This window comes from Amia ocellicauda, chromosome 18 (genome assembly GCF_036373705.1).
Source record: "Amia ocellicauda isolate fAmiCal2 chromosome 18, fAmiCal2.hap1, whole genome shotgun sequence".
Taxonomy (NCBI): Eukaryota; Metazoa; Chordata; class Actinopteri; order Amiiformes; family Amiidae; genus Amia; species Amia ocellicauda.
This window is the reverse complement of record NC_089867.1, coordinates 20,697,553-20,712,574: the sequence shown is the minus strand read 5'-3', so window position 1 is coordinate 20,712,574 and position 15,022 is coordinate 20,697,553. Positions and strand designations below refer to the sequence as shown.

General features: G+C 38.2%; 1 protein-coding gene across 2 annotated transcripts in view; it reads left to right on the top strand.

Annotated features, from left to right (window-relative positions):
* Positions 1-689: 689 nt before the first annotated feature.
* LOC136713838 (MORN repeat-containing protein 1) overlaps positions 690-15,022 on the top strand; it is a 69,956-nt gene continuing 55,623 nt past the window's right edge. For both annotated transcript variants that reach the window (XM_066691062.1, XM_066691061.1), the window contains exons 1-8: positions 690-789; positions 927-998; positions 2,627-2,725; positions 3,106-3,216; positions 3,476-3,566; positions 3,849-3,936; positions 11,140-11,236; positions 14,065-14,175. In XM_066691062.1, the coding sequence (XP_066547159.1) occupies positions 717-789; positions 927-998; positions 2,627-2,725; positions 3,106-3,216; positions 3,476-3,566; positions 3,849-3,936; positions 11,140-11,236; positions 14,065-14,175 (742 nt within the window). In that variant the 5' untranslated portion in view covers positions 690-716. The remainder of the gene's footprint in view (positions 790-926; positions 999-2,626; positions 2,726-3,105; positions 3,217-3,475; positions 3,567-3,848; positions 3,937-11,139; positions 11,237-14,064; positions 14,176-15,022) is intronic.

The window sequence follows — 15,022 nt, the reverse complement described above, 5'->3', positions numbered from 1 at the left end:
CGGCACTCAAAGCCCTTGATAAACTTTGAAACAAAAAGTACCTTCAGAGAGAAGCTTGCCCTGATGGACACTGTGTACTTCTGGCAGGAATAATTTATTCAGGGTTCATTGCTGATACAAGGGCGTAATGTGTAATAAGGCCCCTTTTTCAACACAGATTCACAGATCAGAATAAAGACTGCACATCTCATTAAGTTATACAACTAAGTAATTGCGATATCTGTTTCAAGTGAAGGTTAGAAGGTATGTTTTATTTATGGTTACAAATGTAGCAATGGTCTAACCGTAACATTTGGGTTGTTTAGAGTAGGTTATTTTAACCAAGTTAGCTAAAATACCTCTACATTGTCTTATTTAGGTGTTATGCTAATTAATTGCAATATCTATATTAAGTTAAGGATGTGAGATTTCTGTACATAGTTTAATCTGTGGATGCAACTGGAGGTATTAATGGTCTAATTAAAAGGTTTTGTTTATGTTGTAAATGTGTGTATTGCAATATCACAGGTCAGGATAGTGATTCTGATTATCATGTAGGTGGTAGATGTATTAGTTGGATGGCTTTATTATGCAAATCTTTGTATGTTTAAGGTGCAGCTAACCCTTTGAGGTAAAACAATACAGAAAGGCAAGCCCACTTCATAGACTCGGCGCTACACCCGTCTGTGATGCGCATGCGCCCCTGCGATCGTCGTTAAGGACGCTGCTGAAGCAAGATGGCCGCCTCCCACAAACCGCAGAGAAACTCTCGCTACTACACTGGAGAAGTGAAAAACCTCCTGCGGGACGGTAAAAACACATATGTGCACATCCCCTTCATGCACCATCACACCGTGTTACACTGATACAAACACGCATTTAAACGGTTGCACACACACAACACCACGTTAGATTGATTTCTCTCTTGTTTTGCTTTCTTACTTTAGGATATGGTCTGTACGTGTATCCCAACAGCTTCTTTCGTTATGAAGGCCAATGGAAATCAGGGAAAAAGCACGGTATGTGTTTGTGTGTCTGTCTGCTGTATTTACTCTAACCAAACATGCATGTATCAACGTGTTGTGACGGTTTTAAAGCAGGCTGTGTTCAGGTAGACTTCAGATACAGTTTTCGTTTGATTTTGTGGGAAGCTTTCTACAGTAAAGTTTGCATTCATGCTGGGTAACAAAACTGCAGAAACCCACTCATTTTCGTTTACCTCCTCAACCAAAATATCAGCCTTCTTAATACCATGTTCAGGGTTAACTTTATCTGTAGATTAAACTGTCAGAATCTGTATTTAACAAAAAATATGACCTGTACTGCACAAAATATGTCTCAATAAGAGCACAAATGCAATACTGACTGCAATTACACCTTTGATTGTTATCCTAATCAAAGCCACTCAAAATCATGACTAGTAACAACTCTGACATCACAGTCAGCCATAAACCAGTGTAGACTTAACCCCTATATTCACTGTTCTCCTTGTTAACCCAGGAATTGATCAAAATAACAGATTTCAAAGATCCATATACATCTACAACAATCAGCCATAACATTATGACCACCTGCCTAATATTGTGTAGGTCCCCCTTTTGCCGCCAAAACAGCCCTGACCCATCGAGGCATGGACTCCACTAGACCTCTGAAGGTGTGCTGTGGTATCTGGCACCAAGACGTTAGCAGCAGATCCTTTAAGTCCTGTAAGTTGTGAGGTGGGGCCTCCATGGATCGGACTTGTTTGTCCAGCACATCCCACAGATGCTCGATATGATTGAGATCTGGGGAATTTGGAGGCCAAGTCAACACCTTGAACTCATGATTCATCAGACCAGGCCACCTTCTTCCATTGCTCCGTGGTCCAGTTCTGATGCTCACATGCCCATTGTAGGCGCTTTTGGCAGTGGACAGGGGTCAACATGGGCACCCTGACTGGTCTGTGGCTACGCAGCCCCATACGCAACAAACTGCGATGCACTGTGTGTTCTGACACCTTTCTATCAGAACCAGCATTAACTTTTTCAGCAATTTGAGCTACAGTAGCTCGTCTGTTGGATCAGACCACACGGGCCAGCCTTCGCTCCCACGTGCATCATTGAGCCTTGGCCGCCCATGACCCTGTCGCCGGTTCACCGCTTATCCTTCCTTGGACCACTTTTGATAGGTACTGACCACTGCAGACCGGGAACACCCCACAAGAGCTGCAGTTTTGGAGATGCTCTGACCCAGTCGTCTAGCCATCCCAATTTGGCCCTTGTCAAAGTCGCTCAGATCCTTACGCTTGCCCATTTTTCCTGCTTCTAACACATCAACTGAGGACAAAATGTTCACTTGCTGCCTAATATATCCCACCCACTGACAGGAGCCATGATAACGAGATTATCAGTGTTATTCACTTCACCTGTCAGTGGTCATAATGTTATGGCTGATCGGTGTATGTCCATATCCTACCAGAGGTGTATGCCATTATGATATAAAATAAGAAAATATGCTACATGTGCATCCAATGATGTGTTTATTACAATAAATACATTAAAATGTTCAAACAGGAATGTACCCACTGTTCTGTTCAGAAGCTCTTCAGTGTAATTGTTTTTTCTGGCAGATGTTCGGAGAAATAAGCCGCTCATTATTTCTGTTGCAGGTCATGGCAAGCTGGTGATGAAAGGTGGGAGTTTCTACGAAGGCGAGTTCGTTAATGGAGAGATCGAGGGGAATGGACTACGCTACTGGGCTCATTCAGGTTAAAAACATGTGCTATGGCCTGTCTTATGATTCGTATTATACTAGCATCAATTCTTTGACCCTAGGATGTGTTTGTGAGGCACGCTGCACTTCTCCAACGTTCAGGGTAGGGGGACAACTTGACAAGCAATCAAAAATAAAAACTACCATACAGAAATGCCTGCCAATGAATAACAGGAGGAAATCAGCAACATGGAAATCTACAGTATGATGGGATGTTCACACCACAAACATTGAATATGCTCAATTAGTGATTATCATTCCACCACTGCCACTCTTATTGATTGATTGATTTTCTAATTTAATTTAATTAATTTAATTTAATTTAGTTTATTTCATGATTTACATAGCATCCTTTGAACATTTATACCTGTGTAGGTAACACATATTCGGGGCAGTTCAGTTGTGGAGAACTCCACGGGTACGGAGTCATGCAGTATGGCAGCGGAGAGCGCTTTGAAGGAGAATTCTCTTATGGTTTACGAGAAGGTGAGTTACTAAATACACAGTGTGCTGAAGATGTATAAGCTTTTCTCTTGAATATTCTTTCATGTATTACTTACTGACTGTATTCATTAGTGCATTGTCACGAAGAAGTGTGAAACGTTGTTTGCAAAGGCACTGAACAGATTGGCTTTGGTAGTTCAATGCTCAGCTGCAGAGGACCTCAATGCACTGTTGCCAGAGAAATAACAAAGAACATGAATAAACGTGTGTATTTATATCTCTGTTTATTTTACCTGTGCAGGGCATGGGTTCCTTGTAGACAAGGAAGGACAAACCTACGAAGGCTCTTTTCATAAAAATAAGAAACATGGGGAAGGCCAAATGAAGTACAGGTAAAACTTGTCTTAAACGCTCATTGAAATACAGGACTAGTTTTTTTTTTTTTTTTTTTTTAATATATATTTAGTTTGTCTCAAAGAGGATCCAGTGTGCAGGTTGCAATCTCTTCATCAGACGCAGTCTACAGTTCTTCAAATGGTATTGATTAAATGCAATGAGCAGTGCGCAGACATTCAATTACAATAATGTTACAAACTCAAGTTTCCTGTAACTTAGCAAGCAAAGGTTTCCAAAAAACAAACATCCAGAACTGTTACTGTTTTTCTGTTGTGCAGAAATGGGGATCAATATGAAGGAGGCTGGATCCTGGATCAAAGACAAGGCCATGGTCTGATGCACTTTGAAGACGGGTCAATTTATGAGGTGGGCCTTTTAACTTCATTATGAAGCATTTACATCTAAACAAATGAATGATAAGATGAGTATCCTTTTCTTCAATTATTTGCATAAAATATTTTGTATAAAAATATTTACTTTTTTACTCTTGACCCTTTTGTGTATTCATTCTTGATTTAGTCAGTCCTGAAGTTCATTAAAAATGCATGTTTTATACAAATATATATAATAGATCTGTAACGAGACTGTCAACAGTTTTTCTTTTGGAAACATTTTTTGTTTAAGTTCTGGACTTCAATTCAAATATCCACTAATGCATACCAGGAAATGCAAATTACGATTTTTTTAAAAGCTGCTCAACCACCTGCTCAGTGCTTTAATAAAACTGCTTTAGAATATAAATTTGCATTCTTAGGGAAGTTTGCTCTTGGCATGTGTTGTGATACTATGTGCTTCCACACACAACCGTGGATACGTGTTGTCTTAGATTGTGTTTGAACTGACATTGCTGAACCATTGTTTTCCACTGGATGTCACTGTTACATTGTGGTTGGGGTGGGCCTATGTCATAGAAGGAAAAAAAAAAAAACAGGGAAAAAAAATTGTTTTTCCCAAGCACTTACAAACTTGGTAGTAAGAGTTTTAATTCTGCAAATATTATACATTGTTTTGTAATGAGACAATCAGAATTTCTGATAAGCAATTAAAAATAAAATGTACAGTACAGCATTTCAAACTTATTCAAAAAACACTAGGAATGAAAGTGATCTGACCCAGTCCTTGATTTTCAATTAGAACAATCCTGAGCCACCATTTGCTCTTTGTTGAGTTTGGCAAGACCAGGCTGATTGTAATTAAGATGCGGAGAACATTTCTCATGCCTGGCTTTGGCTTTCCAAATCAAAAAAATGCAATTAAGGAGGATGCTGGGTCAAAATGAATTTAAAATAACCACTGTTATTTTCAGATGCGCTCTTAAATAGTAAAATGGTGCAGGAACAAAGCAACTTTTGGTATTCACTCCACAGTAGGAAGGTTTATTTGTAGTATTATGGTTTATTTTTTATAGTGATACACTTCTCCAAATGTCAGTCATTACTGACATGTTTTTATTTTAGATTTTCTGACCTGTATTTGTACTGTGAATATGCAGGTGGCTCTTCAGTACATCTTTATAAGACCAGGCCTACACTGTACTGTGTAAGCAACAGAGTGTAAAGGCTTATTGCTAAACCATAAATTTGGTGTGGCAGTGACTGTGATGCAGAGCTGGAATTTATTATATACACTTTCAGCAAAACTATAGTTAGTTGGCTGTGTGGTTTGCTTCACACTGCAAGGAGATGGCATGTAATAATTGTCACCATTCTGCCGACAGTGACACGAGTGTAATTTCAGTTTTTTTCTGAAGCACAGGTTTGTAGCAGAATTGTGTCACTTTAGATATGTAACAATCTAAAGATGCATTAACACATTTGAAAAAACCCTCCACAACATATTTATGTAAACTTGTATTTTTTAACTTCAGTAAATATATATACCGTATATTAATTAAAAAACACCATCACGTGTGTTTAACTGTATGTATGTATATATATATATATATATATATATTGATTGATTGAACTGTCATTTGCAACATAAAAAATGCATTAAGTATATTGATGAAGGTTTGGTTTAAAGCATATTTCCTTTGTGCTTTGTGTTTATTTAGCGAGAGGTCACAGTATATGAATCTTAGACTGCTACCAGAACCCTGCTAACACACACAACATTGCGTGCTAGCAACATAAATTATGTTGTGTGTATTAGCAGGGAATTACCGTTCTCTTGTTTTCAATCCAGTGTATAGTTCACCATACATTGAATGTGATTTGTTTGCATATTTGGAAATCAATTAAAAAATAATAATTTAAAAAATAAATAATTAAAAGGCTGGCCTATTAGCCTACTTCTACAATCAACCAATGTTTCCAGGCTCTTCTTACCCCGCATGAGTCCGCGATGTCTTTTTATTGATTAATGTTTAATACAATCGCTGGTCTCCAGTTGACGCCAGGGCTTCTTGCAGTTATTTGGAATAAACGTCAGGTGCGTTTAATTGAAGTTTTACGGTATATAGAATGTATATGAAATTATAATTTGTTAAAAGTCAACTATAGGATTCTAAAACATACACTGTGTATGTAACTTTTTACCTCAATGAGGGCAAATGTGTAATTTTGATCACTTGAGTAAACAAGGTAATATGTGTGTGTCTATCTGTCTATAAATACATATACATACATCTCTAGTGGTGCTTGAGTAGCTGTGCTGAAGTCTGTAGAAACTGCTGTCTTAGTATGTGATAGTTGTTAGAGGAAGTGACCCGTGTGACCCGTGACAATTTAGCTTCTTAATGGGAAATTCAATATTTAATAGCCTCCTCATCTTAATTTCATAAGTGGTTTTGGATTGAAAATCACTTGCTAATAAAACTGCGATCTTGTCGTAAAAGCAGGCAAGGAATGGGTCTCTTCAAAAAGTGTCATTGTGGTGTTAATAGAGGGTCATTTTATTTGTTTCGCCATAATCTATGTTCAGAACTTATAGTTCAAAAACTGAAATACCTACACAAAAAAACTATTTTGAGGCTTTTTACAAGATTCTCTGCAAACAATTTGTATTTTTTGTACCCAAAATAAATTGTCTCTCTGTTTTTGGTTTCTTAAAGGAATACAAAAAAAACCCAAGATAAACTCGGCCTCCTAGCCTAACAATTCCAGTTCCTCCTCCTCTGTCCCAAACTGTGACTTTCTGTATTTAGTATGCTAGTAGCATTTCACTGACTTTGGGATGAAACTGACCTTTTTTCAACAAAAGGGTAAATCTTTTCCAAAGAAGTATAAACACTGTTTTAGCCGAGCTACAGAGCAATATCCAAATGAAAGATACGCAAGATCTAATATGTGATTCGGTTCCTCTGTGGGTATTTTCCTCTCATTAACAATAGAAGGAAAGCCCTGCTACTGCTGTGAACACTTGGTATTCAGAGCCCTGACAGATTGACTCAATGAGGTGTGAATTCAGGGTGTCTGGAGTGCCGGGAAGCGGCCCAGTGAAAGCATGTATCGATTGACAGACTGCTGGCTTCCCCTTTCAGCAGAGCATACCTTCCACAGATCCTTACCTGAGGCTGGGGCCGTTAGCGAGGGATTGCAGGGCTAAATCAATGTGTCCTTGGCTGAGCTGCAAATGCAGTGAATTCATTATATGAGTCTCAAGACCAAACGCAGAACAAGAACTTCCACTTTTCTGACTTCTAAAAGCAAAGTTCTTACCTTTCTAAAAGGATCTGAGTTCCTTTAGTTATAGGCCAAATCACTGTTTTGTAACTGGTAGAATATTTTATTTTTATTTTTGTCTTTTGGCAGAAGACTGGATAATTTGGTTCTTAATTTGCCTTGATAGTAGCAGGGTGTAATACTATACAAGTGTTTGACGTTTCTTTTCAAGCAAAACATAGAAAGTAATCAAAGATTGTTCAAAAATAATATACAGTGAGGGGAAAAAAGTATTTGATCCCCTGCTGATTTTGTATGTTTTCCCACTGACAAAGAAATGATCAGTCTATAATTTTAATGGTAGGTGTATTTTAACAGTGAGAGACAGAATAACAACAAAAAAATCCAGAAAAACGCATTTCAAAAAAGTTATAAATTGATGTTAATTTGTGAAATAAGTATTTGATCCCCTATCAATCAGCAAGATTTCTGGCTCCCAGGTGTCTTTTATACAGGTAACGAGCTGAGATTAGGAGCACTCCCTTTAAGGCAAACGTACAAAATCAGCAGGGGATCAAATACTTTTTTCCCTCACTGTAAGTTTGAACATCCCCATGTGTAATGACAGTTGCTGAACGTTACTGTGTATTGGTTGGAGCCAGATCACATCTCACCCAAGGGAAGATCTGCTGTTTTTCACACCTGTCTTGTGGTCTCTCTCACCTTAGGAACAAGAAGAATGGAACCACAGTCTTGATCAGTTACTCATAAGCAGTCTCTGTGTTGAATATTGAATATAATGTCTTTATTAGCATTGGAGGACCTTCAGGCATTTTCCTCTCAGTTCACATAGGTGAGAGTTGTAGGCTTACCTTTCCCACCGGGTCTGTTGTGATAAAACGACATGTTTTATGTATTTGAATCCTTTAAAGACTCTGAGAATGAACCTTTGCATTTGAGAGACCCTATATCACTGCAAAAATTTCCACCCACAAATATATGACCTTAATTAAATCTGGATTGCCATGCAGTGTTATTATCACAGGGCGCAGATTGCGAGAATCGTTTGTAAAATAGTAATACTGTTAATGAAGGCTGGTGTTAGCCTCGGGGGACTGATTAATTGAATCTATTTGACCATCAATATTCATGGAACATTGAACTCATGATTAAACTTTCTTTGAAACTTTAAATAGCGTGATAATTTGAAGACCTGTTTAATAATGATGTCTGGTATTTGATAAAATCATTTAGACAGAAGACATCTATGTAGGTTTTCCTCATTATATTTAGTATATTTAGTCAGTGTGTGTGTGTGTGTGTCTGTATATCTGTGTGTGTTTTATTTGGATTTAAATATGTTCAGTGTGTATTAAAGCATTTATGTTCTAAGGCAAGTAACGGCCTGGCCTTTCAACTGACTGTTGATAGCAGCTCTCCTGTGTTGTTTTTTTAGAAAAAGCTAAGGTATTTAACTGTACCTCTCTCTTTGTGTACCCATCCCTAAACCGTTTTAATGTTTAAAATATAAAAACCTCACTGAGTTGGACTAAAGGGTGAAATCGCATTACAAGTGATTTCCTGTCAGAGGATTATTGTGTGAGCCACTGATGATTAGACCGCGATGGAAATGAAACCTTTCGTTTTATAGTTTCTTTATTCATGGTTTTAAGACCTTTAATCAGCACTCTAATAGCAGCCCCACCTCAGCCCCGCTAAGTGGTGACACGGGGTATTTAAACGGTAGCAGACATTATTAGCAAGACGAGACACGAGTGACCGATTTCCATTCTGGTGGTGATTGATGTTGTCTGTCTGCACCGTCAGTGTCTATAACAAGGCCTGTCTTCCATCACGCACCGGTCCCTTATCGCTTTGACAGCAGAAGGATTTACCTCTCATAGATTTTTTTCCTTCCCCTCTTTCCCCTTCTCGCCTGTACTCTAACTCTAAAAAAATAAAAATGAATGTATAGGTTTGGCCGTATTGTGGCTTTACCCACAGAGCAGGTGTGGAGAAGCAATGGCCATATTAACTTCCCATCGCATTGCCCTTGAGTTAAGTGGGTCTGAAGGCTGTCAAGGAATGACAGCCCCCTTAAGAGATGGGCACTTGAGCCTTTATGGACTACTAATCTGTAAAGCTTGTTGAAATAAAAAATGATTGCTCCTTCCTTAAAGCTGTCTTTGAAGTGTGCAAAAGCTGGTCATTAAAGCCTGGTAATTCACTTGCTTGTGTCCCAATAAACGGGGAAACTATCCACATGTGTGCATCTTTGCTCTGAGACCATTTGAGAAGGAAGAAAGGGAAACAATGGAAGTATAAACCACATGAATTGGATACAAGAGAGTTTTCATATAATTATCCCAACTTATTGATATGTTTTCAATTTGGTTTTTGAGTGCCTAGTATGTCTATGAAGACATATAGATGCACATCCTCCAGCTTTTCAAAATAAGGTGGTCTGTCACATTTAAGTAATTAAAAACGAGACCGTTGCAATTAGTTCATTTTTATATTCTTATGCATAATCTGTTTTTCCTGATTTTATGTGTGTAGTAAGTCTGGATTTGATCTGCCATTGAAATTAATAAAAACTGCCTGGTTTGTAATTTTCTTTTCTGTTATCCATCTCTGTGCCTGTTTTTCACATTTTTTAAATATTATATTTTAGAAAATCAGTTGAATGTTTCATATTCCCTGCCCGCCCCCTTCTCCCCAAGTGGTGGCCTAGTTTTCAATAGCAGATTGTGCCCATTCCTCCCAGCCTTAGGCCTGTTGATGTGATCAGGATTAGAAATTCAAATTGTCCCTGTCACCACTTTGAAGTATCGGTTGAGGGCTTCGCGTCTGGGACCCCGTGGATATGCAAGCAAAGCCTCTGCATTGATCCAGCTAAATATATTTGACTTTTGGATTTTCGCGTTTCAGATTTATGGCATCACAGCCCGGTGTTGTGAAGCCTTACAACCACACAGTCTGAAAGCAATGAATCATGTGCGGTAAAGCTCTATCAAAAATGATTTGTCTTGGAAGGGGAAAAAAGATAATAAAATGCCCACTTACCAATTTTTGTTTTCTTCAAACTGGTCTAGTTATTTATTAAATGAGATGCTCACAAACCTTTTTTTATTATTTTTTTAAATCTATTTTCTCTAAGTATTTACCTAAGGCATACGTACTCCCAGATGAGATATTGAGATATCAGTTTAATCAAGGGCTGTTATGGCTTCATGTGTTCTCTTATTGATCCCCTATACCTTGCCGAGTCCTCATTGAAAGTTGATGAGCTCCTTTCAGGTTGAAAAATATCTATACACGCATAAATATATTGATCTGAAATTGACATTCCAGGTGTTGACAGTGTGTTATAATTGACCACTGCATGCAAAATAGACTTTAAAGCCAGTTACAGTCCCTGTGTATGTCTGTTCAGTGGCGACTGGTTAAACATTGTTTCTGCATCTTTAAAACTGTCCTTCAGATTAGACGATCATAAATCTGTTTTGTGTTGTACACAACCTGAAGAGCAATTGCATAGGAGACCCGTTTCTTCCATCTTAAGAACCATACTTCGTCAGTGGAAGAATTCAAAGCCTAAAACGTGAACAAAACCTAAACAAATGGATGTGAAACACATGACTTCATCGTCCTTACACAATGAGAAATACGAGAGGTTGCATAATCGTTGGCTTGGTTTGGCTGCTGTCGAAAAAACCTGTTTGCAATCTGATGAGTCCTTCTGTGCTGGGTTTGGCTGATTCCTTTTAGACAAACCTCATTTGTTTGAGCAGAAGACCCCTTTGTACAATCTAGCTGACTTAAAATTAGCTAAGGGTAAAACTTTATTTGCTCAGTAATAAAAAGTAATAATAAATACATGGGTTGTGTGGTGCAAACGGACGTTTAGCTACCTTAATGCTTAAGTTCCTCTCCGTTTGTAAGCATGGTGTTTAACTCCTGACAGGGTCAATGGAGGAACAATCTTTTCAATGGCCAGGGGACAATGATTCACAGCTCTGGTGTCGTCTTTGAAGGCTTGTGGACAAATGGGCAGCCTGCTGGTGAGTACAGTTTGACTCCACAGACTTATTAGCAGCCAGGAACCGGGTTCCCTCCCTGCTGAGCCTCTCTTAATTGATATTGTCTGTCTGCTGGCCCTGATATCTCCAAACAGCCTGTTCTCAGCTACATACACAGACCATATCGTCATAGCAACAGTTGAGCATACAATAGTCCACATCTGTAGGAACCGTTGTATTGAGAGGGATGTGGAAAAAAGCCTGCACCTGTGGCTAGTATTACAGCCAGCAGAGTACTTTTTTTCTTTTTAAGCAAATGATTAATTGATTTGTATGGCTTGGATTTAAATAGGAACCATCACAATAAATTTTTGAAGCTCATATTGTGGCTGTTAGAGCAAACGCAATATGTTTGATAGAGTGCCGTTTTATGTTGCTAATCAAAACAATAGAGGAGATTCGTATTCCTATTTTTTAGATGATTCCAGCTTGAAACACTTGATTGTTCGATTGAAATCAAGAATCGAAGGAATGTGATTTTAGTTTCCAATGAAAAAACAACAAAAGCAAAAACAGGACAGCCTTTCTATTTTGCATAAATATTGTAACTGGAGAGATGGCCTGATCTGAAATCGAATGGGCAATATTAAGGCTCGGATTGCCTTTTCTGCAAAGCTGCTTATGTTTAAAATAAGAACTAAGCGTCAGTTGTGCAGTCCCCATGAATGTCATGCCTGTGGACAACTGGGGTGTACCTTGCCTCTGTACTGGCCCCCTTCTGTCTGCTACGGATGTCTGCAGATGTGACTGCATACTAATGGGACTGTCTGCCACAGTGAGTTTACACGGGCTTATAAATCACATTGGGGGGGGGGGGGGGGGGGGTTCATATTACATTGCATTATTGATGGTCCCCTGGGAGGAATGAAGTGTGCATACCCTGAGCCGGCATGGGACACGAGAAGAACCTGCGCTGTTTTAGCACATTGCACAACGGAGCGGGACTTGCACAAGTTGGTGAGACAGTTTAAGAGGAATTCTGTGGCAATGATATCCATTCAAATGCTGGAATGGCTGGGCTGAGACCATTGTCTTTTCCACAGGGACGCAGGAGCTCCCTCTATAAATAAGCGTATAGTCAAAGTGGATCCGCATTAGGGCAGAACGACCTGTAAAGAATGCCTGACATGTGACGCTGAAGTGCATTACTTTTATCGATGGCATATTTTGTGTCCGTCTGCTTCTTCGATATGCCCTATACTTGATTTATTTCAACACAAAAAGACCTGACATGGGTGTAAACTATATTGATTAGAATTCCTATGGATGCAGCATCCGTGCGTGTATTTACTGCACAGATTTGGTTGCTTCATCTGTATAATGCTCTCTTTAACTTAGATCTGTCATTTCCATATATATTGATTTTTCATAAATGTTATTGCCTGCGTTCTGGCCATCATTTGCGTTGATGATGCAAATTCAATATCAATATCTTGCCGCTGTCATGCTGAATCTACTTTTTTTATCAGGTTATTATATTGCTTTCCGTGACGCCTTCTTCGCAGGACCTAGTTTGCATGGTGTCATGCTTTCACAGAGTTCACAGATCTTGCCCCAGGGATCTACACAATGGTTATGCAGTCTTGAAAACTAATGCAAGAACTGTTTGCTTGCATCCACAAAGGCAAACTGACAAGTCTGACACCTTCAGCATTGATTACAATTACCTGTACCTTTTGGTGTTTTTACATTTAAGCAATTCTACTGACATATGCATTACTTCTGGCAGTTATAATATAGCCACAGAATAAATTACGTTATTTTACAGCTACCTTAATAATTAATTTTATATAATGCAACATAGGCCGAAATATATTAAACTCTGGTCAAATTAATATAAGCAATTCCCCAGCCCTAAACCTATCATACAAGTCTAAGCGGTAAAGTATTGCTTGAACCTTAAAATGCTTTAAATCATTAAGAATATATTTCCCTATTCATACTTACTAAACGTCTGTTTCTAGTACCCAATAAGGTTATTAATGAATATACATGTATAAGCAGACTGCCTGTAATTAGTGTGTACTGTTTGCCACAAATTCGTTCCACACGCATTTTTTAGAAGAGATTGTGAAAATACGGACAAAGATGTATAGGGGGCTGAACAGGACTTGGAATTAAATTTAAGATTATAAATGGTCACGTAACGAAAAGCAATGAAATAATCCATTTAAGGCAGCCGAGTCATCCATCAGTTTAACTATTCCAATCGGCCATTAAGATTATCCTTTGATTTGGTCTTGAGAAGTGGGAAAATTAGATGTTGTAATGTACTGGCCTTTTATTTCATCTGTCAAGATAGCGATCTGCATCAATTTGATCTGATTTAAGGAAAATGACAAATGGTAATTCTTAATAAATTATATAATCTGCCGTTATCTTTCAAGTGTTGAGCTGTGATCTACATTTATTTTGTCAAGTTGTATTCAGGGTGAGATGAGAAGAAGTTGGCAAGGTCTGGCTCTTCATAACACAGAGCCGCACTCTGGAGACCTCCGCTTTTAAACCGAATTACTGATGAGGCTTAAGTCGATTGTTTGTTTTTTCTTTAATCCTAAAAAAAAAAAAAAAAAAAAAAAAAAAGTATGTACTTATAGATTCTCATTTCTGTACACTAATGGGTGTTACTCAGATTTAATGTGTTTGGTTTTTAACATAATGCTCTGTTGGATTGAATCAGTGGTCTTTTTTCTGTGTATTTCTTCATCATTAGTACTCAAATATGGTTTACTAGCTCTCAATGTGACCAGCTTTTCGTAATAAATCTTGTGAAGACATCAGACTTGTTCAACACTTTTGATATGCTCCAGGTGGTGCGTCTAAAATAGTGATCGAGGGAGGCGATGTGCTCGAGGTTTTCCAGGGATCACCTTTTACTCTTGAAGTTCAGCTTCAAAATGAGTCAGGAGAAGAGACACCAGGTGAGTTCTAACATACACACATTCGTATCCAGTGCAAAATATGATATACACAGAAAACTAAGGCAAGTTATGTAGCTTTACAGTTAGTTTCCTGAAGTTGCAGTCCAACAAGCACCCTTTTGGTAAATATAAGATTTGCAAAATTAAGACTAGCATCTAGGTTAATTGTAGGACTCTTTCAGTATGGCAAGCATTTGCACTTTACATTGATTTAAATAAAACGAAGAAATATTCACAAACTTGACTTTAGCATTGTATACAGCAGAGAACAAAAGTAATAATACAGCCTGCTACAATGCAAATGTCTTTGTTTTTGCAGTATACGGCTCAACATTTCAGTAAAACGAGGTTAACAATTTAAATTTAGCGTTCAGTGGTATAAACACTAATCTAACCGAGGGCTGATTTGAATTAAGTTTGTGTGTGCTTTGTGTACAGTGCAGTGATTGCTGGGGTTTAAGGCAAATTTGAAGTTGGCCTGGTGTTTTTGGAATCCTAGTGATATCACCTGCACTTTATTAAAAAAGAAAGGCAAACTTGCATGGTCATTTCAGGACAACCTCCAATTTATGTGCAATTGTCCTTTTTCTAATGTAATTTTGCTGATTTTGCTTCTTTGGGATATTGCTAGTGTATGAATGGACCAAGGCCTATTTAAAATGTATAGTTTCCTGCCTACTACATATTATTTTTCCAATTTAATTAATTTTTTGGTACATATTGATAAGTAGGAATGGTTTCATATCCTTGGGAAAAGGCAGTTGTGTGTCTCAGATGGCAGGAAGCATTCTGCAATCTCCTTTCTAATTGCATTACTCATAGTCCTGCTCATTTTGTCTAATTAATG